This window comes from Phoxinus phoxinus (genome assembly GCF_949152265.1).
Source record: "Phoxinus phoxinus genome assembly, chromosome: 5".
Classification (NCBI taxonomy): domain Eukaryota; kingdom Metazoa; phylum Chordata; class Actinopteri; order Cypriniformes; family Leuciscidae; genus Phoxinus; species Phoxinus phoxinus.
Window position 1 is genome coordinate 38,363,300 of NC_136880.1, and position 27,325 is coordinate 38,390,624.

Sequence of the window (27,325 nt, forward strand, 5' to 3'; positions counted from 1 at the left end):
GAACAACACACACAAAAACTTTGTGTTTTCATGTTTTATGTTCTTTCCATTGACTTGTTTTTTATTCTGTAGTCTACAAACTCTATATTCTATCCCCTAACCCTACTCAAAACCGAAACCTTCTGCATATTTACATTTTCAAAACCACAATTTAGTATTACTTATAAGCAGTTTTCAGGTACCAATGTTCTCCTAATGGTGCATCGCTAGGTTTTCTGGGCCCCTGTAGAACTCGGCCACATGGCCTGCACACAGTACCCTTTCCTCCACCTTAGCAGTTGGCACCACGCCTGACTAAGGCGGAAGAGGAACTCGCTTTCGTTCTACACTTCATCTTTCCGCTTTCACACATAGGAAGCCACGGCAGTCTTTTTGAGTTTCATTTGATCTTTATAGGTTGTGACAATGGCAGTAAATCACCTGCTTGTATCATTTCTTTTTCTTCTGACCTTCAAAACAGGTAAAAAAAAAACTAAAAATACATGTTTGTTATATAACTGTTGATTGATAATGATTATTGTGACAGTGATGTTTCACCGGGCAAGGCTCAGATCACCATATTTATTAGCATATCCTCTATAGTCTACCTCTTTATATATTTTTTTATAATTATAAATTTTACACTTATTTTGTTTATTCTGTGTTTTTTATTATTCATTTGTAAAAAAAAAAAAAAAAAAATATTCTGAAAGAAACTTACCACACTTTAGTTATTATTTTAGACCTCTATTACAAGCAGAATAATTGTGTCTTTTTTAAATCATAAATCATAGGCATGAAGAGTGTTGTGTAAGGGAGAGATTGTTAGTCACTAAATGTTTTGCAGTTCTGATCAGTGAGGTTTACACGCACAGCTTACTAGCTTGCCTCCATTTCACAAAGAGAGTGGGAACCTGAAAAAAAGCTCATAGCTTCCTTGGGTTAGGGGTCGGGGTAGACATTCATAAAGTTGATAAAGTGCTTGGAAAATGAGTTCTGACCTTTTAAAAAATGTTACTTAATGTGTTATAACAGACCACTGAAGTGGGGAACATAGGACCCTGGTAACTTAAAGTAGGACCCTTTTCATGTGTTGGTTATGTGCCATTTAGTAAATCTGGGGAACATATGACCCTGGTAAATATGCTCCCTTAGAAAGTACCCGGATTTATATACCTCTAGTCTAAAAGATTATAAAGGTGTGTATATGAGTTATAACTCTTGGATGCATTGACTGCCTGCATGTGTAGGCTACATGTACACATCTAATGGAGTATATTTTGAAAGGCTATAGGCTACGTTTACACGTGGCCGGTTATTTTCATAAACGGACATTTCACCCTCTCTGTTTTCAGAAAAGTGTTGGTTTACACGAACCCGTGTTTTTCCAAAATCTCCACTCTGGCCGGAGTTTTTAGAAAGCATCGTTTTCAGAGGAGAATTCTCCGTTTGCGTGTAAACGAGGGGCACAACCGAAGGGAAATGTCTCCGTTTTTCAAAATAACCATGTATGTGTAAACGGGGCCATAGATGCGTCTCATTCAGCTACCCAGCTCTCTAGGTCGTGAATCAGTATATCGTGTACACAAATTCAGGCACTGCTGAGGACCCTCACAAAATACAGACACTGATGACTATTTTTGGTGACATGACAACATCCTCGTTGTACACTCTCTTCTGGTATTTATGCACAACAGCAGTGCAAATATTATTCTGACATTATTTGCTTATGTTATTGAAAAGTACATTTTGTGTATCACAAATTGTGGCTGTATTAATCGCACCACGCTAATCCCAACAAACACTTATTTATGAATCCACAAAGGAACATACAGGAGATCATAGGAGCAAACAACACAACCACATAAAACAAAGACGTTACCACTACCAGGCAACGACCTGAGGAAACTAAGGGCTTAAAGGAGAACTCCGGTCAATTTTAACATTGAGCTAATTTTTTTGTAAATTTGGAGTGCTGTCAATACAGAGAACAACGACATAAATCGGTGTTGCCTACACTGTGTTATCCTCTTTTTAAAATTTGCACCCTGTTGACTTCAATGGGGCAAGTTTTAAACCTGCTTTTACATCCTGTTTTCGGTTGAAGTCCAAAGTAGTCGATAGTCGAGTTCACGCGCGTGATCATAGGCATAGACATGTATAAAGGCTAGATGGCTTACCGGCGCTGAGAGCCAATGGGACCCGACGACGTCACATGGCGGCCATCTTAAGACAGGACCGCTCATCCAGTTATAACATTAAAGTCTATTGTGCATGTAGTGCTGAAATAACTATATTTTGCTCAATTTTCAACCGATTTTCAAACGGCTTGGTGTGTCATAAACGTCAGGGATGCCATGAAACACACAGCTACGCTGCAATATTAAGCGTTTCTCAAAACGTGAAGCTACAATTTAAACATCGGCATCAGCACAAATCATAGCCACGTTAATAAGGTTTGTAATAAACCAAACCGTTTGTAATAAACCAAACCGTTTGTAAATCCGTCAAGAATTCAGCAAGTTACGAGCATTTGTCACTCACCTTCCGTCCACAGCAGCAGGGAGCAGCAGCGCAGTCTCCTGACCTAAGATGGCCGCCAAAGTGACGACACAGCTGACTCCGCCTTGAGCCATCTAGCCTTTATACATGTCTATGATCATAGGTAACTAAACCAATGCGCGTGAACTCGACAATCGACTACTTTGGACTTCGACCGAAAACAGGATGTAAATACAGGTATGTGCGCTGGCTGAAATAACATAATTTTTATTCTTATCTTTCACATCTACTGCAGTCAGATTCACCGTGTTCACTCTGAAGGAATTTAGCTAACATGGCTGGGCACTTGTATGACACATCAAGGATGTTAAGAGGCTAAAAGCAGGTTTAAAACTTGCCCCATTGAAGTCAACAGGGTGCAAATTTTAAAAAGAGGATAACACAGGTTAGGCAACACCGATTTTTGTCGTTGTTCTCTGTATTGACAGCACTCCAAATTTACAAAAAAATGAGCTCAATGTTAAAATTGACCGGAGTTCTCTTTTAAATACAGAGGGATACATAATGATTGACAGGTGACCATATAATCAGTAATCAAGGGAACGATTAGGGACTAATCAGAACTAAACTGAACCAAAAGACACGAACACATGGAAACAAAAAGGCAACTAAACTAAACATAGTCCTGACAATAACAAATAAACACTTTATTATATATCCCTGCAACATTTAATACATAAAATAATTATAAATGTTAGCTAGATTATATTCTGTACCATAGTGATTTATGTTTATGCTGAAACATAACTAACATCTTTCGTCAGAAAGTCCGAAAGAAGTCACTCTCTGGGTTCGGGCTGAACTCCTCCCCCTCCCCCCGGACAGCACGCCAAATACTCATTAAACTTTACCCCCTCTAATTGTTTGTAAGTGTGAATGAACTCGTGAAAGGAGGGATCCTTTGCATCCTACCCTACCCCAGAATTCATTGCGCGCCGGATGACAGGATTTTTTGAGAGGATTACACTTGTGTTTCAACTTACTTGAATAATCGAATGTATCAATGTAAAAATAATGTTGACTATCTATTATGTACATAAATGGACCAAGGTGAACATATTTCGACAGGTTTTGAACCACATTTTGTTTTAGACAGTTGAATATAATTTAAATATAACTTCAATTAAAGTCCAATACAAATGTTACTGCCGCTCATTAACAGCTGTCACAGTTCCTATAGGCAACAAGAATAGTCCTCTAGGTTACACAGTCCCATTAACAATGCTATATCTGACCTTCACTGCCTTCGAATGTGTAGCCTTTGAGGTGTTTTAAAGGATGCAGCCTCTGAATTGGGTGAGCACTGATACTTCCTGGTTTTCATTGAGACAGTCCTTAAAATGGCAGACTTCCTGAGCAGTGCCCTGACTACTGAACTATGGGGAGCTGATTGAGCTCCCCGCACTGCCTTCAACTGTGCACATAAAAAAAAGTATACTTTGGGTTAAGCAACTTGTTAGCATCTCTTCTTAGCATTCCTCTGCCAAAGCACACCCTCGATACTTAACCACAATAGTAACCCCCCAAAACACCAACATAACAGAAACATTCAAATACCAGCATAATCAAATTAAATACTAACAGGACTGACTGTTTTATCATCTTGCTAAAAACAAATGCAATATACCTCTTTATTTAAACATTTACTCTCCCTATCCAGATGTGCAAACCATGATAGAAAGTGGAAATCATGTTCCCAGTTTCTTAATGCTACTGTTACATAGATACTCATCTAGGGTTGGGAGCAAGTAATAAAATAAAGAAAGTAACAAACAAAAATAAAATAACCATGGAGAGAAAAAGGATGATCCAAGCGTCTGCTCAAGAATCAAAACACAATTCCAACACAAGTAACTTTTAATTTTTCATATACAATAGTGTCCAAAACTGATGTCCGCCGGAGAGGGATATTTGTTTTTAAAATGACCCTACAAGTTCGATTATACCATCAAAATGAGGAAAAATATATTTTTATATTTTTAAAATATGAGTGCAGAATAAAACACTAAACTTAGTTAAGGTATTTATCTGCAGCTACAGGTTTTATTGTACTATGCAAATAAATGCACAGAAAAACAAAAAGCTCACAGGAAAACGCATGCATTGACTTCAGCATACTACGTTATTAATATTTTGTTGGTCTTCTCTTGTTTTTACGTGTTCATTTCAATTTCATTTGTTCATTTAATTTCTTTATATGGGCAAAAATTATTTTGCACAATTTGTTATGTTTCATTGCGTTGATATCACAAATAAAACAATTGACTCCATGCAAAAGTATGAATGCTTACGAAATCTTTAACAAATGTTAAATAATTTTTTTTAAAATAAGATTTCCATTTTCCTAGGCTGGACATCACTTTTGGCCACCACTGTATACTAATTACGGTCACAAGAGTAAGTAAGAAGAATAATAGGGATGGCCACAACAAACAAAACTTAACTAACCCAGAAGTCCTTTAAATTACCTAATAAAAGAAACCAAGGAAAATAAGGGCTGTCCTCCCGCTCTCCCATGTCTACTCATAACAAACAGGAAAAACTACAAACAAAATATTCCCAAACAAAAACACTGAACAAAAAGAGCTACTTCGAATATAAATGAAATATCGGAGGAAACCAATAAAGCACACAGGTTTGGTTGACTTTCTGTCAAGAAACATTTCATCACATTATCTTGAGACACTTACCTACTCCAAAGACAACACAAATATTCAATCAACAAATGATTCTAGAAGGCAGGAGAATGAACCCATCCTGGTAAAAGGAGTCTCTCTCCAACTCCACAGATCCAATGCTGCTTATATATCTGCTCCTCCCCTTCACCATCCAGTCAACTCAGGCACAAGCTTTGATAACAATCTGAGTTCCTGCATTAAAGTGGAAAAGAGAGAGAACCTGCCGAAAACAAACCAAAGACACCAAAATAGCACAATATATAAAAATATAATCAAGCACAATACACATGATATAATAAACCAACATGTGTCTTGGACATACCACTACTTTAACACAAATAAAATAATTTATGTCGTTTCAACTCGAATGGATTAAATAAATTGAATGAACAATTAATTTGTTTGATTAATTAAAGTAAATTGAACAAATTTATTTTTGAGTGCACTTTCTAATCAAGATATTTCAAAATTAAAACATTTTAAAGTCTAAAAAAGTTTAAAGCCAAAGAGTAACAGTTTCAGGTCAGTTGAGCATTATGCAATCATGTGTGAATGAGAAATCTGTTACAATGCTGTTAAAACAAAATTATTTGTTTAAATAAAGTGAAAAGCATAAAAAATAACGTTTTGAGTGTTGCAATATGCATATATTTAATTTTCATAATTATGTCACCTTCTCCCTATTTTTAATTATTTTGGTAGCAGTGACAAATAGTTCCAGATATGTACATTATACCTGTGTTACATTTTTTATATGATATTCTCTATTTTAAAAGAAAAAGTTTTGAAAGCATTTTTAAATGTAAAACATTTGATTTATTTGAGCATGCTCATTTCAGAAAAATGTGTACAATGGGTCTAGTGAATTCACCGGCTGTACTCAGAAACTCTCTCTCCTCAGGGTTCAGTGAGATCCCTGTGTTTGTGAAGACGGGAGATCCTGTTCAACTGGATATACAGACACAGAAACTACCACAGTTTGATTTTTTATCCTGGACAAATGATACATCTGGGATTATTGGTAGATATATGAGTGAATCTAAAACAGTAAGAATTCCCCCTTCCTACACGGACAGAGTGGATTTCAATAATAAAAGCTTCTCTCTCACACTGAAGAACATGCAGAAGACAGACACTGGACTCTACACAGCAAAGACAAGTGGAGATGTAGAAACAATTATTGTAACATACAGAGTATCGGTTATAGGTGAGTGTGATTTTGCTTGGCGTTTTCAGATCATAAGACTCATTTATGTTCAACCTTTTATTCTTTGGACTGTTGTACAATACAAATTAAATGTAAACATGAAATATTAAATATAAAAATATGTTTTTATTCATCACTTATCTGCCAACGTTTCAGTCAGTACATTCTGTAAACAGCTATTGGAATTTGACAGCTTACAATAGAGTGATGTTGGATATATGTAAAATAAATGTGTGTTTCAGACGCTGTGGATTCTCCTGTTCTGACTGTAAACACACACTGGTCCAGCAGTGACTCCTGTACTGTAAACTTCACATGCAGAGCTCATGACCTCACGATAAACTCTAGCTATCCGAACAACAGTTGCTCTCCACAGGAAGTGACATCACAAATCAACACTCTCATCCTGCACTGCAGTGAGGAATCCATCATCTGTAACCATAGCAACCCAGTTAGCTGGAAAATAGACAGAATAAACATTACACAGCTCTGTGTCAAAGGTATCCAGTCACACACACACACACACACACACACACACACACACACACACACACACACACACACACACACACACACACACACACACACACACACACACACACACACACACACACACACACACACACACACACTTAGTAATCTCATTGTGGTTTACTAAAGCAATCTAACTGCTTAACTGACAACTACATTTCTTAATGTTTCTCTTTTTCCAGGGAATGACAAGACTAAGTCAGCTCTCCAGTCTGGGCAATCTATTTTGGTGGCAGTGGCGGCAGTGGTGGCAGTGTGTCTTTTGGCTTTTGCAGTCTACTGGAAGTGTATAAAAGGTATGCCCATGTTGCCTCAGATATTTTCTAAGGGAAACTGATATCTGTTCATCAATTTGATCAAGTACTTTTGTACTAAAATAAGTCATTGAAAATTTTCAATTTTAATAATGCAGAATGCTTGTTTTATCCTACCTTAAATTCAATAGAGACTCTCATCACACTCTCATAATTTAGGCTAAATATAATAAGTTAGTGACCAACTGTTCATCTTACAGTTTTTTACGATCGCTATGACAGTTTTTTCAATACATTTAACAATTTTCCTAAACTCTTAACGCACCAACACACCTAAAACACACAATTGGCAAAACGGTTAATTTCATGCTCAAAATCACACATTGTAAACTAAACTCCAAACTAATTTTCAAAATACAATAATACACTAACACAATATGTCTAACAAAACACAACAAACATGTTTCAAAATTAAATAATTATTCAAAACACTAACTCATGTTCTCTTCCAACAGAAACATTTAGTCAAACATAACACAATGACAAAAAAAACAGTAACATCAGCTGAAATTACAGAAACTGCATTATTTTATGTGTCACGTCTGCCATTATACAATAGACAGTATATTGTATTGAATATACATTTTTCGGTAACACTTTACAATAAGGGTGCACTAATAAGCATTACTTCATGCTTAACTAATGCACAGATAATACTGAATTAATGTATTACTGATGATTATCTAAGCTATTCATTAATGAATAGTCTGTCTGGTTAATATATTAGTTCATATATGAATTGTTATTAATTAAATATGTAATTGTGGATTAATTCCATAATACCTTATTTTATTAATTAATAGTGTTAATTAATTTGTTAATTACCACAATGAGCCAAAGCCTTATATTTCAACTTCCAGATAATACAGGTAAACTAATATGCATTAATACATTATTAGTTACAGCATTAGTAGTGTGTCAATTACTACTATGTTTTTGGAAACCAGTGTTTAATAAACAGCTTTTATAAACTCTAGTGATGGTCATTAATGATTAATTAATCATTAGCTAACAATCATTATGTTGTGACTTTACTTGTTGAGGCACATCATTATTAACTCATTATCTAGTAATTGTAGTAATTGACACTCTACTAATGCTGTAATTAATAATGTATTAATGCATATTAGGCTCATTGTGGTAATTAACAAATTAATGAACACTATTAGTTAATAAAAGAAGTGATTATGGAATTAATCCACAATTACATATTTAATTAATAACAATTCATATATGAACTAATATATTAACCAGACCGACTCTTCATTAGTTGCTAATGAGGCAATCATTAATGAATAGCTTAGATAATCATTAGTAATACATTAATTCAGTATTATCTGTGCATTAGTTAAGCTTGAATTATTGCTTATTAGTACCCTTATTGTAAAGTGTTACCCATTTTTCTCTACATTTTTGTTTTGTTGGGTTTAGTAAATGCATGCATTTCTTTTCTTTTGCTGCAGAAATTCAATACAAAAAATGAATGATCATCTCAGAGTAGCTTTATGTACAGTTTATGAAAAAAAAAAAAAAGACAGAGACAGAGACCTCTCCATTGTCCTTGCCCCACTCCTCTCCCTTGTTCTGGTACTCGTCTTCCTCTCCCTCGTGCAGGCATTTTTCTTTCTTTCTTTCTTTCTTTCTTTCTTTCTTTCTTTCTTTCTTTCTTTCTTTCTTTCTTTCTTTCTTTCTTTCTTTCTTTCTTTCTTTCTTTCTTTCTTTCTTTCTTTCTTTCTTTCTTTCTTTCTTTCTTTGAGTTGCTATATTGTTCCTTTTCTACACAAGATCAGCCCAAAGAGTCCTCTTTTATAACATATGGTCATGCGATTGAAAGAAACTCAACACCTAAGTGTGCTTCCTAGATGGGAATCAGCTGTGATTTATATATTTGCAAAACTTCAATAAGCTGCATGTTTCTCAGTAGCAATGGAATAAAATACAGGGAATATATTTGTGTTTCAACTCACAATATGAACAGCTGTTCACTTTGACTTTAGCCTATAAGTTATGTTTAGAACATGATGTGTTAAAGAACTTTAACACATCATGTGTGTAAAAGAAGTTCAAGCATTTTAAATTTGTGTTAACTGTATGCATTTTGTGTCAAAGCAACAAGAAATGTGTTAATTGTATAGACAAATACGGATGTTGTGCTAACCGTATTAAGAGTTTAGGAAACTTGTTAAATGTATTGAAAAAACTGTCATAGCGATTGTAAAAAACTGTAAACTATTCTGTTTTTTCCCCAGTTAAATTTTTCATTTTTATACCACATTCACCTCAAGACAATGCAACCTTTTCAGGTTTAAACGTGACAGTGTTTTGCACATACTAGGATGAAGACAGAAATTGACTTATTCTTTGCTGGTGCCAAAAAAGAAGGAAAGGAAAATTGAATTGAATTGAATGCATTTGTTGTCATTGCACTGCTGTACAACAAAATTGTTAAGTGCAACTCCTTGTGGTAAAATGATCACACAAGCCAAATACAAAACACTAAGTAAGGGTACACACAACATACAACTCAACATAGCGGTAATAGAAAATTTGCATATTCCACAATCCCAGGTGTATAAACAGTCAATGTATTGCACAATCCCATAAGCAATATATATTGCACAGTCCGGATACTTAGTTAATTGATGAGTTTAATACTTGTACGGCACTTGAATAAAAACTGTTCGTAGGTCTATAGAGGTGCGGGTCCAAATGGACCTGTAGCGTCTCCCAGAAGGCAACAGTGTGAACAGACTGTTTCCTGGGTGAGGACAGTCCTGGATTATGCGTGCTGCACGACACAGACATCTGACTCTATAGTCAGTGAGGGAAACTGTGTCCTTATAATGATCTGTGCCGACTTCCTGACTCTCTCCAGAGCCTTTTTATCAGCCATAGTGCAGCTCTTAAACCACACCAGGATGTTGTAGGTGATGATGCTCTCCACAGAACACTTGTAAAAAGACAGCAACAGCTCCTTCGACAGATGGACTCTCCTCAGTGTCCTCAAAAAGTATAGTCGCCACTGTGCTTTTTTCACAAGGGTATTGATATTAACAGACCATGTGAGGTCCAGTGAGATGTTTGTTCTTAGTAATTTAAAATCATGGACCCTCTCCACAATGTATTCTTTGATGTAAAGAGGGGCATGTTCCTCCCTCTTTCCTCCTAAAATCTATCACCATCTCCTTTGTTTTTGAGGAGTTGAGTGCCAAATTGTTGTCAGAGCACCAGGCAGTGAGTTTTTGGACTTCATCTCTGTATGCAGACTCGTCGTTATGATATATCAATCTAACTACAGTAGTGTCGTCAGCAAACTTAATGATAATGCTGCTATCATAGATTGGTGTAGTCATGGGTGTATAGGGTGTAGGTGTATAGCAGAGGACTCAGTACACAGCCCTGGGGGATCCCAGTGCTGAGGGCCAGGACTGAGGAGTGATGGCCTGACTGACTGTGGACGGTCTGTTAAAAAGTCCTTAATCCATCTGCAAGTGTGGTGGCTGACACCCAGACTGTGGAGTTTGGACACCATTCTGCTGGGAATGATAGTATTGAATGCCGAGCTAACATCCAGAAATAGCATTCCCACATATGAGCCAGGTTTTTCCAGAAGTGTTAACACGGTGTGGAGAGCTGTGCTGATGGCATCTCCAGTTGACCTATTAGCTCTATATGTGAACTGGTGCAAAACAACTAATTCAAGAATATTCATAATATTTAGCAAATGGTTTACCCGACACCTGTTGTTTACACTGTGTTCTCGGTGTAAACAACCTTTTCTGTAAAAACAAAACAAAAACAAAAAACTTTTCTATCCAGTCAGATGCAGGTCCAAAAGTTAGAAGACACACTGATTAGAGCAATTTGAGAAATGAATACATTCCCTTTAATTTTGATAATGATATATTATTGTACATTCTAAACCTCATAGGTGCCCAAGAGGCTAGTACAGTCTATGCTCAAGTTGAGGTAAGATTCACATTACTATTCATCATTTTGCTCGCAGACTTTATGGATATGTTGTTATGCTGTTATTTTTATTCATGTTATGTTTTCTATTCATATAATCAACATGAATAATTGGTTTCATATTTCCTTGTTATATTTGATGTCAAAATTGTCTAGCAAACATATTAATATGCAGTATATCATTTAAACAAGAGGCATAACCACATTATTTAACCCATTAACCCATTATTTACCTAAAGGCAATGTTTGACTTTGCATATAAGTGTTTAGACACATTTCGATAATAAATAAGAACTATTATTGCTGCTTACTTTATAATTAAACCTTCTCAAGAAAACATTGATATGCCCAAATCCTGAATTAATCCTTCTGCAACTAAAATCAATAATCTGAATTGATTACAATTTTACTTTTTTTTTAGCACCAGCAAAGATTTGTTTCTCTTGCTAATAGAACAAGAGTAATATAATATAATACATGTCATGCATACAGGTTCACAGTGAAATAGATCAAACTTTTCGATTGCTAAAAAGGTGTGTTCTATATAGTATGAATGGGTGTAGTATAAATGTAATCCAGATGTACATCCGCCATGTTGTCATTATCATGTTACATAACAGTGTCAGTTGCGTCGCCTCACTGCCATTCACATATCCTCTCCTGTGGCCTCATGGGATAGTAAAGTCAACATTGTATGCGCACTTCAGAATCTGGCCGGAAGTATTAAAGGTATAGCGGAGGATCTTTCCTAATTTTAGAAAAGACCCGCCCTCTCCAATTTTTTTAAAAATGCACATGCGCAACACTTATTATACTGATCGATTGAGTGACCGAGGACTCAAGACATGATATGCAATGGAGAAGTAGCTTGTTGCATTTGTGTAATAAATACTATGGTGAACACATTGTAATTATTGAAAATGAACACACAAGGTTTTAGAATATTTCAGCGTGATACCATTTAGTCATAAGGCTACTTTAGACAAATTGAGATGTTTACCGTGTCTATGCGGTGCATGACTTGTGCCAGGGCTAGCATCGCTAACCATAGCTTACATTAACTTTGACTAGCAGTGATTTTAAATGGATTTCTCCAAATAGCATGACAAACTTTACCTGTCTAGTAGAATCTTCGTGACTGTGGCATCAGTGGGAAGCCCAACCTGTGCTTTTAGCGCACGCCAGTGTGTGAAATATTCACCCAAAATCACTCTGGTCTTGTTTCTATATTCTGCGGCCTTTCTCTTCTTATCATACACTTCGTATACATTTTATTCGACCCTCAGACATTTTCAAAGGAATGGCTGAAACCGTAATTCATCACACATAATACACCTGAAAGTGCGCATGCGCAGAAAGCGAAAACTACATAGGGACCAGCACGTACGACGGCCTTACGTAAACATATCACCAGAATGATTGACACTTAGGTGGACCAATAGTATAGGCTACCCACCCGGAAAAAAAAAATCCTCCGCTATTCCTTTAAGTCATCATACTTTTTGTCTACTCACTCTTTTATGAGTTCGGACATACTACTCCTGTCACATACTGTTTTTCGCCTATATTGAGAAGAATGACCATACGCTTCTCTTGTCCTGCCTCCTTGTTTCCTTTTGCCACGTCCACTCGTTTAGTCCTCTTCTGAATTCAGAACAGCATACTACACTTATTGCTGCCATAGAAAAATATGGTAAGAATAGTAAGAGTAGCTAGTATACAGTTCCGAAATCAGAATTTGTCTAGTCCTCGATTGACTAATTGTGCTCACCTGTTCCTCGTGTGCTTTTCACCCTATATATTGTCATTCATTTCCTCACATGTCCTCTGGATTGTTTTGTGCCTGTTTGTGCTGTGCTTTCCCCTTATTTAGTCCTTGCTATGTGTGTCTCCATGTTGTTTCAGCTACCTGCCTTATTCAGTGGAGCCCAACCAGAGACTTGCTTCTCAGCTGGTGTTGCTCTCTTTTCAAGCTGCCTATCACAGCGTGGCAAGCCTAGCCAGTGTTCATGTCCTCCATATACATGTACTATTAGTTTTTGATACAACATTATAAAAGTTTTTGTTTGAACATTTCAGACTCTAGAAATGCAGAAGAACAACAGTGATGGTCATACGTATGATGTTCCAGAACGGGTGAGAATAATCTAAAAAATTAACCGGCTAAAATTATGAAAAATGCTTATATTTAAATGCTTGTTTTGTAGGTTAGTGAATGTTTGATTAAAACGTCTTTCTTAATTTTAGTAATTGTTCAGCTATTGCATGATTATTCAGGGGAATAATTCATTTTAATTCGAATTATTTGTTTTGAAAATACCTATTTTTATATGTAATTCATAAGGTTCAAGATCAGACACAGGAGCAAACTGGAGATAATCGACCCAACACAACCTACTGCACAGTAGGACAACACCAAAAACCTGCAGTCCCCGTCGAAACAGACCATACAATTTATTCAACGGTGTGCAAACAACCAACCAAGAAACCACCCACCATTTCATCTGATGATAAATAACAAAACTGTTTGTCGCATGGGGAAGTTTCACAAGGGCTGATCTATAAATGGCATCCTTCTCTTACTAACTCTGTCATATCGGCATATGGTAGAAATAATAAGAACAGTAGCCTATTCTATTCTGAATTAGATTCAGAATAATACAAAATCAGTAGTATAAAACTGCAGATGGATAAAATATTGGCCTCACTTCTCATGTTATATTCAATAATTATATATTTAAATTTGAACGGGTATAAAGCCAGACAAGTTAAAGCAGTACTGCAAATCCAATATTACTTAGCTAGCAAAATCACAAGTTTTCCTAGTGCATTTTGACAGATAACCACTAGATGGAGACATCGTATTCCTGGAGCTGCACAGTTTAGCTTCAACATTAATTAAATACACCTGATCCAGTTAATCAAGTCCTTCAGGCTTATTTGAAAGTTAAAGCAGGGTTGGTAGCCTACTAAACATTGTTTGACTGTGGCCTGACCACCCCTTTTAAACTTTATATATTATTTAAATTAGACGTTTTTTGATTCTTGAATTTGATTTAGTCTTTGTTAACTTCTCAAATCCTATCTCTCAACATGGATATGTTAAGAAAAAATTCAAAAAACAACAACAATCTGATCTGGATCTTTTCTATGATTAGAATGAATGAACTGCTCTGAACAAACTTTTTTAATCAAATTAAACTGAATCTGTCCGAGCATTCTCGAGTCAACAGCACACAGACTTGAACCATTTCCTATTCGTAATGAGCCATTGGACAAATCCCATACTCTTTTAGGTACTTATTTTGAGTACATTCTATAGGCCTAGTAGGTAAGTGAAGAGGTGTAAAGTCCAGGGGTCAGAGAGTAAAAGTCCTGCCATATGTTTATTCCACACATGAACTCTGAGAAACTGTGCTAATTAGCAAATCCAAGTGATTGGAACAAAATACTGAGGAGGACTTTTACTTTCTGACTTTACACCTCTGTATAAATGTGTGTTGTGTGAATATAATCTGGATGTTCTACATTCGTCACACGCGTCAGTTGCTTTGCTTCAATAGATATATGTGGTTTCAGTCACAGCCAACAAACGAGTGTTTGTTATAGCCTCTGTTTATAATAGCCTGCCCTGGTAGTGAAGCGAAAGTATGGTTAATCAATCACTTTAAAAGCCAGCAGCCATATCACCCTGTAGCCTAAGACTGGTTGCCCACTGAAGCTAAGCAGGGCTGAGGCTGGTCAGTTCCTGGATGAGAGACTCCTGAGAAAACTAGGTTGCTGCTGGAAGAGGTGTTAGTGAGGCCAGCAGGGGGCGCTCACCCTGTGGTCTGTGTGGGACCTAACGCCCCAGTGTAGTGATCGGGACACTATACTGACAAAGAGCACCGTCCTTCGGATGAGACGTAAAACCGAGGTCGTGACTCTCTGTGGTCATTAAAAATCCCTTGGCACTTCTCGTAAAGAGTAGGGGTGTAACCCCTGTGTCCTGGCCACATTCCCTCCAATGGCCCTTGCCAATCATTGCCTCCTAATAATCCCCATCCACTGAATTGGCTCACTCTCTCCTCTCTCCACCAATAGCTGGTGTGTGGTGAGCGCACTGGCGCCGTTGTACTGTGGCTGCCGTCGTATCATCCGAGTGGATGCTGCACTCTGGTGGTGGTTGAGGAGAGACCCTGACATCATTGTAAAGGGTGTACAGTAGTAGGCTACATATGAAAGCGCTATATAAATGCTTCATTCTATTCTATTCTTTAATAGTCGAATAGAAGTTTAACGATGGTTAGTTTTAATAAATGGACTTGTATTATGAAATGTTAAAATTTTATTTATTCGCAAAATTTTTAATGAAGAGACGCATTTACATACGGCTTTATTTGAATGTTTTGAAGAAGGGCTATAGTAATAGAGCACCTCTGGTTCCTGAAGTATTTTCTGCTCTCATTATTCCCATATGGATTTTTTTTTTTTTTTACAAAGTCTTTGTTAAAAGAGTTACCAGCTATGAGGTGAATAACAACATTATAGGATACAAACTTTTATTTGAAGCAAAAAAACAAAAGTATTTGAAAATCTGACAATTTTGTCAGATTTTCCAAACGTTTTTCTTCACAAATTCCGCCGTTAAATATGTCAAGACACATTAAGACACCTTTATTTATACAAGTTCTTTTTACAATACAGATTGTTTTAAAGGAGCTTTACAGTGATAACAGGGAAATAATGCTACAGAGTACGGCTGTTGCACTGCTACGCTGGAATCTCAGGGACCATTTGATGTAATTGTATGTGATGATAATGGAAAGCTGTATCGTTTTTAACTGGTTATTCGAAACAAAGTGTTTGTGTTCGCGTAAAGAAGTTGCAGCCCCTGGCCCAGCCTGTGGGAGATTGTTAGTATAGTCTACTGTTTATTTGAAAAATAAACGCTGACTTTGGAGAGAACGGTTTATCTATTTTTATATAACAAAGTCATCACAGCTATACTGTATCTTCCCTCAACCAGCAACCTGCTGCCACTTGTGTTTCTGTGTCAATGTGTATAATATTAACTATTTTTAACACAATTTCTGTATTATAGTAAACAACTTGTAGGGGAGACCGGGGACAGTTGCAACAAGGGATGGTTGCAACATGTCATTTTTCTCCAATCAGAAAGAAGCTAGAGTGATGACACTCACACTGCACATGCTCAGTTGGATGCCCCTCCCTTGCAGAGAAACATCAAGGAGATTCCTGGGCTGCTCCAGGATTTATTAAAAAAAAACTGTTTTTTAGGTATGAAAGTATTTATTTTCTTGAGCTTTGTTTTTGTTAAAATGCTGTAATTGTTTTTTGTGATTCAGTTCAAACTTATATGGTTTAAATGAGTGATATGTTAAGCTAATATGGTTAACATGTTTCAATGCCACCTTGTTTAGCTAGCACATGAGGTTTTATCATGGCTGACAGGTAAGGGGACAGTTGCAACAACTGTTGCAACTGTCCCCGTACAATGCATAAATATAAAAACAGACCACATAGCAGTATTTTTAACATTTGAAAAGTTCTTTCATAATTTGTACAACTGTGACTCTGACTGAATCCAGAGTATTATATTATTGTTGATATTACAGTTTTGACAGTTGTTAAAATGAGAGTTATTGCTGTAAAGTTATCGTTAAAGTAGATGCAAGATGCAGTTATATTGTTGACATTACATTGTTAACCTTTGTTTTGCTAAAATGAAAAATGATAATAAAAAATATAGTTTAAAAAAAATGTTTTACATGACAAAAGGCTAAATAAAAGTGAATTGCCTCACAAATCGTTCCATTCTTCTTATTTTACTAAAAGCCTACTGTATTTGATATCAATTTGAATATTTTACATCTGCACATAAGGCCTATTCATCTAGTAAAATCTATAATTGTCATTAATCAAAGCTGATGAATAAATATTTGATAATAATCATTTAGCTAAAACTGACATATATTCCTATTTGTAACATGTTGCAACCATCCCCAAACAGTGTTGCAATTGTCCCCGGGCACGGGGTCAGTTGCAACATCTGACTCCTTACATTCAAATGCAAATTGTGAAAAATGTAGATTCTGGAACAATCTTTAAATGGTTTAGACTATTAACAGACAGATGTAAGTTTATTGTATAAAAAATTGGTTTGTCTAATCCAAACCGTCTCCGAGTAACAGAGCCAAATGCAAAAAGTGTTGCAACTGTCCCCGGTCTCCCCTACACTATATTTATTAATAGGATTTGAACAATTTTAAGATCTGTCCAGGGACAACGGATTAAAAATAGCCTTTTGGCTAATTTTGGTGCATTTCAAGCAATGCTAATTAATGTACACTGTCCCTTTCAAATAAAGAAATAAATATACATTAATAAAATAAAAATGTGTGTCGCTTATAGCCCATTTTAAAACCAGTGTTAAAGTGCTTTGCAGAGAACATACAGTATGTGTCCTACACACATTAGCATATAGTACATGCTTGAAACAAGGCAAGTGAATACAAATAAAGTCTAACCAATCTGATATATAATTTAAGGCTTAAAGCCCTAGAATACATTCTAAAATGTAATTTCTTTAAACTAATGTGTAGGTATTAAAATATATTTTTTATATAATTGTTGAAATAATGTAATTTCTGTTATACTGTGAATGTAAAATGTATAGAAATTTGCAACAATATTTGAGTAAAACATTATTTTAATTTATTTCCAATGTGTGTGTATGCATATTATTGTTGTTTGTTTTATGAACCTTAGCACTTTGGTCAACTATACTGTTTGTAAATGTGATCTTGAAATAAATTCAACTTGAAACTTGTCTTTATTAATAAAAATGTTCAATTAATTCAATATCTTCTCAGAATCATTTGAAAAGTTTTTTTATTTTTATTATTGAAAATAGCAACACTGTAAGCTACATTTCAAAAGAACTTCGTGGAAAAGTATTTTTTGTGGAACCAATCGTGAGTCAGAGGGATTTTTTTACCAAAGTCAGGAAGTTGGGTTTACCCTTCTGTAAACAGCCATTGCTAAAAATAGCATTATGCATATTGGCAGTATAAGGTACAAACAATATAGGGTTCACATTGTAAATAATTGTCACGTAATGATGAGGTGTGGATCTAAACGCACACTGTTTGTAGATTTATTCGAGAAAACAAACACAAAAGAAACCAAAATCAGAACACAGTCCAAAGAATAATCCACAACATAAAGACAAAATCCAACTGAGCACCAACTTGACAGTCTAAATTAAGTTAAAGCAAGAAACAACCAAGAACAAGAAAAAACAAAATGCTACATACATAAAGGTATAAATGAGGGGCTAAAAAAAGAATTGTGATAGAAATGGTTAACTAAAGGGAACTAACAAAGTGAAACTGGAAAGCAGGAAGACCAAGGAAAACTAAGAGTCTAAGATCAAACAAAAGCAAAGACAGGTTTGACATGATATTTATAGCTATAAAATTCAGTTGCTCATAAAAGTAATGTGAATAAACATCCAAGCTTCTCACTTTTATATAGCAGTTTTTATATCGGCATATTCAGTGCCATGTTATAACTTTGTGTAAAGTTGTGTAGGCTACATATTCTGTGTATTTATGGCCCTTTAAGGGAAAGTTCACCCAAAAATGAAAATAAGCCCATGATTTACTCACCTCAAGTCATCCTAGGTGTATATGACATTCTTCTTTCAGACTAATACAATCAGAGTTATATTAAAAACGGGCTCTTCCAAGCTTGATAATGGCAGTGAATGGCCATTTCTGTTTTGAATTCCATAAAAGTGCATCTATCCATCATAAAAGTACATCTATCCATCATAAAAGTGCATCTATCCATCATAAAAGTGCTCCACACGACTCCGGGGAAAATATTCACATTTAAAACTTTATAAAGTAAAATAACTATCCGACCAAACAAACATATACGACTTAATTATGCGACGTACTGCTATTTACGCTACGCGATGACGCACTACACTACTTCCGATGTCACAAGTTGCGCAAGTTGAGCTTTAGGCGTATGGAGACTGCGTATGGCTGTTTGGTCGGAAGCTAGAATTTTACTTTGTAATGTGTTAAACATTTCTGTAACACTTTACTTGAAGGGGTGTGCATAAGACTGACATGACACCTTCATAATCATGACATGACACATGTCATGAATATAAAGGAGGTTTTATGCATGTTCATGACAACTGTCATTAAGTGTCATTCGCTCAATTATGGCATTTTTAATGCAAATATGACATTGTTGGAGATATCTTTGTTATGACAACTTGACATAAACCAATACATCATAACCTGTCGGTGTCTTTGTCATGTGCACTTGACATTACCAAGACAACATAAATTGTTATAAACATGACATAGCAGATTAATTATCAAACTTAAGAAACCACTTAGCTTTATGGGTTAACATTACATTAAACTGTCAGGTGGTTGGTTTTGACATTGGCTGTCATGAGGCCATCATAACTGTGTCATGCATATTTTTGTTGACCTCAACTACAGTGATACACATTTAATTTGTCATTAAAATGTTATAATGGCCTCATGACAGCCAATGTCAAAACCAACCACCTACTTTTGAGCACTTTTTTTCACATTCACTGCCAATATAAAGCTTGGAAGTGCCAGGAAATTTTTGATATAACTTGAATGTCATATAGGCTGACTTGAGGGTGAGTAAATCATGGGCTAATTTAAATTTTTGGGTGAACCATCCCTTTGTGGTGACCCACAAGTAAGACTGGAAGAGACATTCACCAGGGACTGTACCTTTAAGGGAGAGGTTTTCATGATACGAGTTCCAGGTTAAGGTTGTGTAGCTGTTTTGATCTCTCTCGCTGCAGTGTGATTTATTATTGAAGTGGAGAGTAAAGTTGACTCGACGCATCTCCGTCTCTTGTCTCCTCACTTATTGCACTCCACACCTTTGACCAAATGTGCACACAGGATGTGTGTAGGTGTAAAGAAGTGAGACGTGGGGGGACAGTGAAGTGGAACACTGAAGAAAGACCCTTGGTGAATGTAAAAGAAAGAAGTCAGATCAAACCATACAACCCTTTGATCAAATTACACTTACAGGCTTTAGGAAAAGCTATAAACCCTGTGGAAGGAAAACAATGTTCATTTATATAAAACATTAGCAATAGTTTTGTGTTGTTTGACTTTGCTGTGTGGTTCTGGGCCATCTTTGACTTTTTGACTCTTTAGGAGTGAATTTCTTCTCACATGAACTCAAAGGACGCAAGATGTTTTCTTTATAGCTATAAAATCATATTTGCAGTTTGTTATAGTCCCCTTACGTTCATGATTTGAACGAGCACAGATCCGCGCAGAAGCGGAAATGACGCAGAGTTTCTTCCTATCTGTGGTCCTGAGGCTGAAGTCACATTGTCACACTTCCTCCATCGACAGACCCGCGCAGAAACGGGCATTTTTGTTTGCTACGATGGCTTTTAGGCTGCTCCTGTTAACTTCTCTTCTTACTTACAACACAGGTACAAAATCCAATCTTTTTACTATGATACCTTTGACTGAGTGAAAGTATGTTTTAAGGTCCCTCCTGAAATTAACTTTTAATGTTTAGTTTAGTTTAGTTTAGTTGGCAGTCTTCTTTGACATATTAAGTGAGTTTTATGTGAGCTTCACTTAAAAAAGGTTTCACTAAAATGTTGCCAGGATTTTACAAGATTTAACTGATTTGTTATACAGCAAAAAAATCAGAGTTCAGAAATAAGGGTGATTTAAGGTTAAATAACTATGTCACATATATTGGGATTCTTGGTGGTATACCTCTTGTACATATAATTTGATCATCATTATTAATTATGGTGGTAAGTGTGACTGTTGGTTCGGAATTTGGATTAGACTTTTTGGTTTTGAACTTGGTCTTCAACTCTTTCTTACAGAGAAAGATTATTATTTTCCTACGTATGCTACAAAGCAAACAGTTACTAAACTTTCTCCTTTAATCAACGTCTTATTTTCTCTCTCCTCAGGGTTCAGTGCTGAGATCTCTGTGTTTGTGAAGACGGGAGATTCTGTTCAACTGGACACAGAACAGACACAGCAACTACCAGAGTTTGATGATTTATTCTGGAGAAATGATACATCTGATATTATTGTTAAATATATAAGTGGATCTAAAAAACGAATCCTTGACCCTTCTTACAAGGACAGAGTGGATTTCAATGATAAAAGCTTCTCTCTCACACTGAAGAACATGCAGAAGACAGACACTGGGCTCTATACAGCAACAGCAACTGTAGATTTACACACAATTACTGTTACATACAGATTATCTGTTATAGGTGAGTGTGATATGTAGCCTACGGTTTAATCTATGATGTAACTACATATAGATTCAAATAATGTTAATTATATTCAGTTTGTTTTCTTTAGAAAACAATATAAGTTATGCAGAGCACTAAACATGCTAACAAGTTTTTGTTTTTTGTTATTACATACTTTGTGTAATATCTTTTTTTTCATGGAACTTCAAAACCTGCAAGTATTTTAGTATGTTGACAAAATTATTTATGTTCTTTTCAAGATGTGTGTGTATTTATGTTCTTTTCAAGATGTTCTTTTCGTGTGTGCGTGCGTGCGTGTGTGTGTGTGTGTGTGTGTGTGTGTGTGTGTGTGTGTGTGTGTGTGTGTGTGTGTGTGCGTGTGTGTGTGTGTGTGTTTTAGATGAAGTGGAAGCTCCAGTCCTGACTGTAAACTCAAACTGGTCCAGCCCTGACCCCTGTAGCTTTACATGTAAAGGAAGTAACTTTACAATCAGCTCCATCTATAATAGCAGCTGTTCTCCAGAAGAAGAGACATCATCAGAAAACTACACTTTAAAACTGAACTGCAGTGATGGCCACATCATGTGTAACCATAGCAACCCAGTGAGCTGGAAGACTGTCATAAAGAAGGTTAATGAACTCTGCACTATTAATAAAGGTAGGCCTATATACTGTATCCATACACTCACATATGAAGAAAGAGAATATGAAAGAGATAATGTAACTAAACACTGGTCTGAAATGCCTGTTTGTTTAAAATTCGGTCTGGGAAAACTGATTATTTTTGTCATATCATTCATGTAGAAACAAGACAAGCTGTAAACCAATCACCGTATACCTCATGGTTTATCCCCCTCATCTGCATATTGACAACGGTTTTGTTGGCATCAGTGATCGGCTCTTGTCTCTACAAGAGAAAAAAAGGTACAAAGCATCTAATCTTACATTCATTTTATAGACACATTTATATGACTTGATTTGTTGTTTATTTCGGACCCAAGAGTAGTTTTGACAGTCTTTGGAACTGATATAACTTCACTTACTATTCCTCACAGAGCAGTTCAGGTTTCAAAATATATTTACAAAAAAAAACAGACAAAACAAAAAAAAAGCATTTATTTTCAAGTAGCATGGAGACCATTTGAAGATTTAACCATTGACTAAATGTGTGTCAAATTAAATGTTTGGCTGAATAAAAATATGAAACTGACCACTACAGCTTACTTAACCTACAGTGTAAAGTTGAAACTAAACTTGTTGTTCTAAACTTCAGAGTGGCATCATTTTTTAATAAAGCTACTAATTTTGGGAAATCTTTAGCCTTTGAAACACAGTAAGATTAATAATGTATCATACACAACCAGTTATATAAAAATTATATAACAATTATTGTTATAGCATTTTTATTCATACATGGATGTTTTATTAAAGTTCTAAATGCCAGAATTAAAATGCTAGAAGGATGTTTCTTAAAAGTTCTTTAATAATTAAGATTTTCAATAAACATCCTAAACCGATTGTATTTTGAACAGTGATGAGATTTACGATGTTTTCAGATCATTACTCCCCTGACCAGCAGAATGAACTTACAGTCTATGAAAAAGTTGATGTAAGTTTTATTTATATCCTTCATTAACCACTGATGAGAAATGTTTTTTATTTATTTTTGAAACAAGTTTTGCATCGCTGACTGTTGATTGAATTTTGTCTGAATATTAAGAAAATTAAGCCACCACAAAGTCCAGTGGAGACATTGGAGAAATCAACGAATCCCTGCACTCTGTATGATACTGTAAGAGAACATGGACCTCCTGATGTTACGATGGAAACCAACCAGATCTCACCCAGTCAAGACTCTGCGAACCAGGTGAAGATTAAACTCTCACTCTAATTACAAAACAACAACAATTGGGTTAAAGGCATGTCCAGGCACTTGAGAACCTGTAGATGTTTAAATGTGTTGGGAAAAAAAAATTAATGAACGCAAATTATGTTTATTTCAGAGTGCAACACTAACAGAGAACAGCACGCCAAATGTACCAGCCACTATTTACTGTACTATTCAGAAACAACCAAAATCTGACACTGAAACCATTTATGCTGTGGTCAATAAACAGCCAGCCGAGGATAAATCTGTACATCCAAAACCAGAATAAAATATAATAAAGGTGAACTTTTAATGAAGCTGAACCCTTACAGGGATTCAAATAACAGTGTAAATAAGTAGCAAGTACAGTTTGAAATTATTCATGGTGAATATGTAAATTAATGTAAACTATTCTTTTTTTATTTTTTTTTAATAAAAGTACATTCATTTGTTGCACAGACAGGAATGCAAAGTCTCACATATTTTCTGTTAGAGATTCCTACCGCCTTTGCTATCAACACCTGAAAACCACTTCCTGGAATGTGTGTTAGTCTATAACCGTAAGTCCTGTATTGCTTTAACTTTTTTCCCACGCTTAATGTGTTTAATTGGCCAAATATATGGGTTAATAGCTACAGTGGTATGCATAAGTTTAGACACCCATGCTAAAGTTGCCTAAAAAGAGGAATAAAAAATCATCTTTTGGAAATTTATCTTAATGCCTTAATTTAAAAAATGAGGAAAACTCCAACCTTTAAGGACATCAATTTTCTTTGTGAATGAATAATGTATCGTAAAAAAATAAATGTTCTTCCTTAAAATACAGGGTGCATAAGTTTGGACACCCCTATGTTAAATTCCCATAGAGTCAGGCAGATTTTTATTTTTAAAGGCCAGTTACTTCATGGATCCAGGATACTATGCATCCTGATAAAGTTCCCTTGGCCTTTGGAATTAAAATAGCCCCACATCATCACATAACCTTCACCACACCTAGAGATTGGCATGGTTTTATTTCAGTTAGCCTAACAGCTGGTTTGATTTGCATTGAGAGATGATCTTATGGAAAGTACTCCATGCCAATCTCCAGGTATGGTGAAGGGTGTGTGATGATGTGCGGCTATTTTAATTCCAAAGGCCAAGGGAACTTTATCAGGATGCAGAGTATCCTGGATCCATGAAATAACTGGCCTTTAAAAATAAAAATCTGCCTGCCTCTATGGGAATTTAACATAGGGGTGTCCAAACTTATGCACCCTGTATTTTAAGGAAGAACATTTATTTTTTTACGATACATTATTCATTCACAAAGAAAATTGGTGTCCTTAAAGGTTGGAGTTTTCCTCATTTTTTAAATTAAGGCATTAAGATAAATTTCCAAAAGATGATTTTTTTATTCCTCTTTTTAGGCAACTTTAACATGGGTGTCTAAACTTATGCATACCACTGTATTTCCATCTCATGGAAACCATTTGCAGATTTAACCACTGAATAATTAAAAAAATATTATTTTCTGACATAATCTTGGGTGATATATTTTGAGCCCAGTTTGACCAGGGTCCTTGCACAGATCCTGAATCCATTGCAGGAAAGTAGTGTTACATTAAAGAGGGTCTTTCGGACACTCAATGTCTTTTCCCTACTTATTTACACACTTATTGTAAACTTTAAAATCAATATCACACAAGCTTTATTACAAATACAAGGGCCGCACAATGTTGTTTACAATATTTTGAGACAGACTCTAGCATGTCACCACAGGAATTGCCACTTCCTTGATAAGCTTAACACTTCTGCTTTGAAATCTTGTGACTGATCGCTAGACTCCATGACTATAAGTGCATTTACTTTCATTTTTCTCAGTCTTGCCACAGATGCTGATCACTGTAAGGTTCAAAGTAACACTGAATATCCCTTTAGAAAGTTCCAGATTGAAATAAGAGACATTTTCATTAGTTTTAGTTGTACAAGAGATATACAATAGCTGGTAGGAGTTTAAAAAGTGTTTTAGAGCCAGAAGTTCATACAGTTTATGTTCCATGCTTGTACACTGAAGTTTGTAACACTGAAACATTTTGAAAATGTTGCTCAACATCATAGTGGCCCCGCAGAATGAGCAAACAGTCCATGCAGAAGTTAGGGTGTGAGTTTCTGTTACGGTCATGTTTAGTTTCATTCTCTTGTTAAGTTTCTGGTCATGGTTTTCTTCGTCACTGTTGTCATCATTACCGTAAACTCGAGATGACAACATGTGATGTTCTTTTCTGAGCTGCTGAGTGGACACTGGTTCCCTGATTCATGAATTATCATATTTAAGCCCTCGGTTTTTCTCAGTTCATGTTTCTCTTGTTAATGTCAATGTTAAGTTGTGTAGTTTAGAAAAGAGTCCAAGGCACTTCTTCTGGTTATGACGTTTGTAATGCAAATATTGCATTGTTTGAGATGCCTTTGTTATGACATCTTGACATAAACCAATACATCATAACCTGTCAGAAATCTTGTCTTTGTCATGACAACTTGACATCACAGACAACATAAATTGTCATAAATATGTCATAAACATGACACAGCGGATTAATTATTAAGAAACCACTTAGCTTTGGTTTAACATTACATTAAACTGTCAGGTGGATGGTTTTGACAGTGGCTGTCATGAGGCCATCATAACTGTGTCATGAATATTGTTTTGACCTCAACTACAGTGGTACCAATTTAATTTGTCATTAAAATGTTATAATCTCCTCATGACAGCCAATGTCAAAACCAACCACCTGACAGTTTAATGTAATATTAACCCATAAAGCTAGTGGTTTCTTAAGTTTGATAATTAATCTGCTATGTTATATTTATGACATATTTATGACAGGTTGTGTTGTCTTAGTAATGTCAAGTTGTCATAACAAAGACACTGGCAGGTTATGATGTATTGGTTTATGTCAAGTTGTCATAACAAAGATATCTCAAACAAAATCATATTTGCATTAAAAAATGTCATAATTGAGCGAATGACACTGTCATAAACATGCATAAAACCTGCTTCATATTCATGACATGTGTCGTGTCATGATTATGAAGGTGTCATGTCAGTCTTATGCACACCCCTTCAAGTAAAGTGTTACCCTCTTTTCTGAAGTGCAGCATGTTTTGTATCTCTAGGTCTACAGAAAGTACAGTTTTTTGTAAAACCCTGGAGTATCTCTGTTAGTGTCTGTATACAGTATGAGCACTGACCACTCATTTCAGCCTAACCACTTTGACATGTTAATTGCATTGTGTCCCAATGGAGAACATCAAGCCACAGAAGTCACTGGAGATGTTGGAGAAATCAGAGTATCCGCACGCAGTGTATGATATAGCAGGAGATTCTGGACAACCTGATGTTACCGTGGAAACCAAACACACCTCTCCCAATCCTGACTCTGTGAATCAGGGGAATTAAACAATTACTGTACTCTCACTGAATTGCATTTCATGTAAAATTTTGATTAACTTTGTTTAAATGTCTTCATTTTTAATAAAGATTAAGAAAAGCTTAACTGAACAACTTTAGTTGAATATGATACATTAATGATATCCAACCCAAATGCACCAGCCACTATCTACTGTGCCACCAGCCACTATCTACTGTGCCATTCAGAAGTAACCAAAACTTCCCAAATCTGAAACTGAAACCATATGCTGTGGTCAGTAAACCGCCAGCCGACTATGAATCTGTACATCCAAAAACAGAATAAAATATAATAATATTGACCTTTCAATAAAGCTGAACTACTACAGTGATTCGAAGTGATAGGCTACAGTCATGTGTTCAGGATGTCGTTGTAAATAAGCAGTATATATGTGAAATGTTTTAGCTAATTTATGGTGTGTTTGAAATATTTGAATGTGTAAGGTGTCTTT

General features: G+C 35.7%; 2 protein-coding genes across 7 annotated transcripts in view; both read left to right on the plus strand.

Annotated features, from left to right (window-relative positions):
* The window catches only part of LOC306998107 (uncharacterized protein), a 514,861-nt gene that overhangs the window by 19,340 nt on the left and 468,196 nt on the right, over nt 1–27,325 (plus strand). The gene's annotated exons all lie outside the window — the stretch shown is intronic.
* On the plus strand, nt 332–24,036 carry LOC306998102 (CD48 antigen-like). 6 transcript variants are annotated; one of them, XM_079611898.1, is made up of 8 exons: nt 333–460; nt 6,121–6,426; nt 6,669–6,926; nt 7,140–7,253; nt 11,203–11,240; nt 13,320–13,376; nt 13,585–13,704; nt 16,324–17,046. In XM_079611898.1, the coding sequence occupies exons 1-8, from the start codon at nt 406–408 to the stop codon at nt 16,324–16,326; spliced, it is 951 nt and encodes a 316-aa protein (XP_079468024.1). In that variant the 5' UTR covers nt 333–405; the 3' UTR covers nt 16,327–17,046. The 6 variants fall into 6 exon arrangements, 5 of the variants coding, with proteins under 5 accessions (XP_079468022.1, XP_079468024.1, XP_079468025.1 ...); XM_079611896.1 differs by lacking the exons at nt 6,121–6,426; nt 6,669–6,926; nt 7,140–7,253; ... (2 more) ...; nt 13,585–13,704; nt 16,324–17,046 and adding exons at nt 21,265–21,576; nt 21,959–22,216; nt 22,363–22,482; ... (1 more) ...; nt 23,279–23,425; nt 23,562–23,889 and having other exon boundaries at nt 332–460; XR_013797516.1 differs by lacking the exon at nt 16,324–17,046 and having other exon boundaries at nt 353–460; nt 13,146–13,376; nt 13,585–13,677.

Coding starts and splice junctions, on each gene's coding strand:
- LOC306998102 (XM_079611895.1), top strand. CDS start 20,610: ATGACGCAGAGTTTCTTCCTATCTGTGGTCCTGAGGCTGAAGTCACAT. Junction 20,764..21,264: donor TCTTCTTACTTACAACACAG/GTACAAAATCCA, acceptor CTCTCTCCTCAG/GGTTCAGTGCTGAGATCTCT. Junction 23,426..23,561: donor GTCAAGACTCTGCGAACCAG/GTGAAGATTAAA, acceptor TGTTTATTTCAG/AGTGCAACACTAACAGAGAA.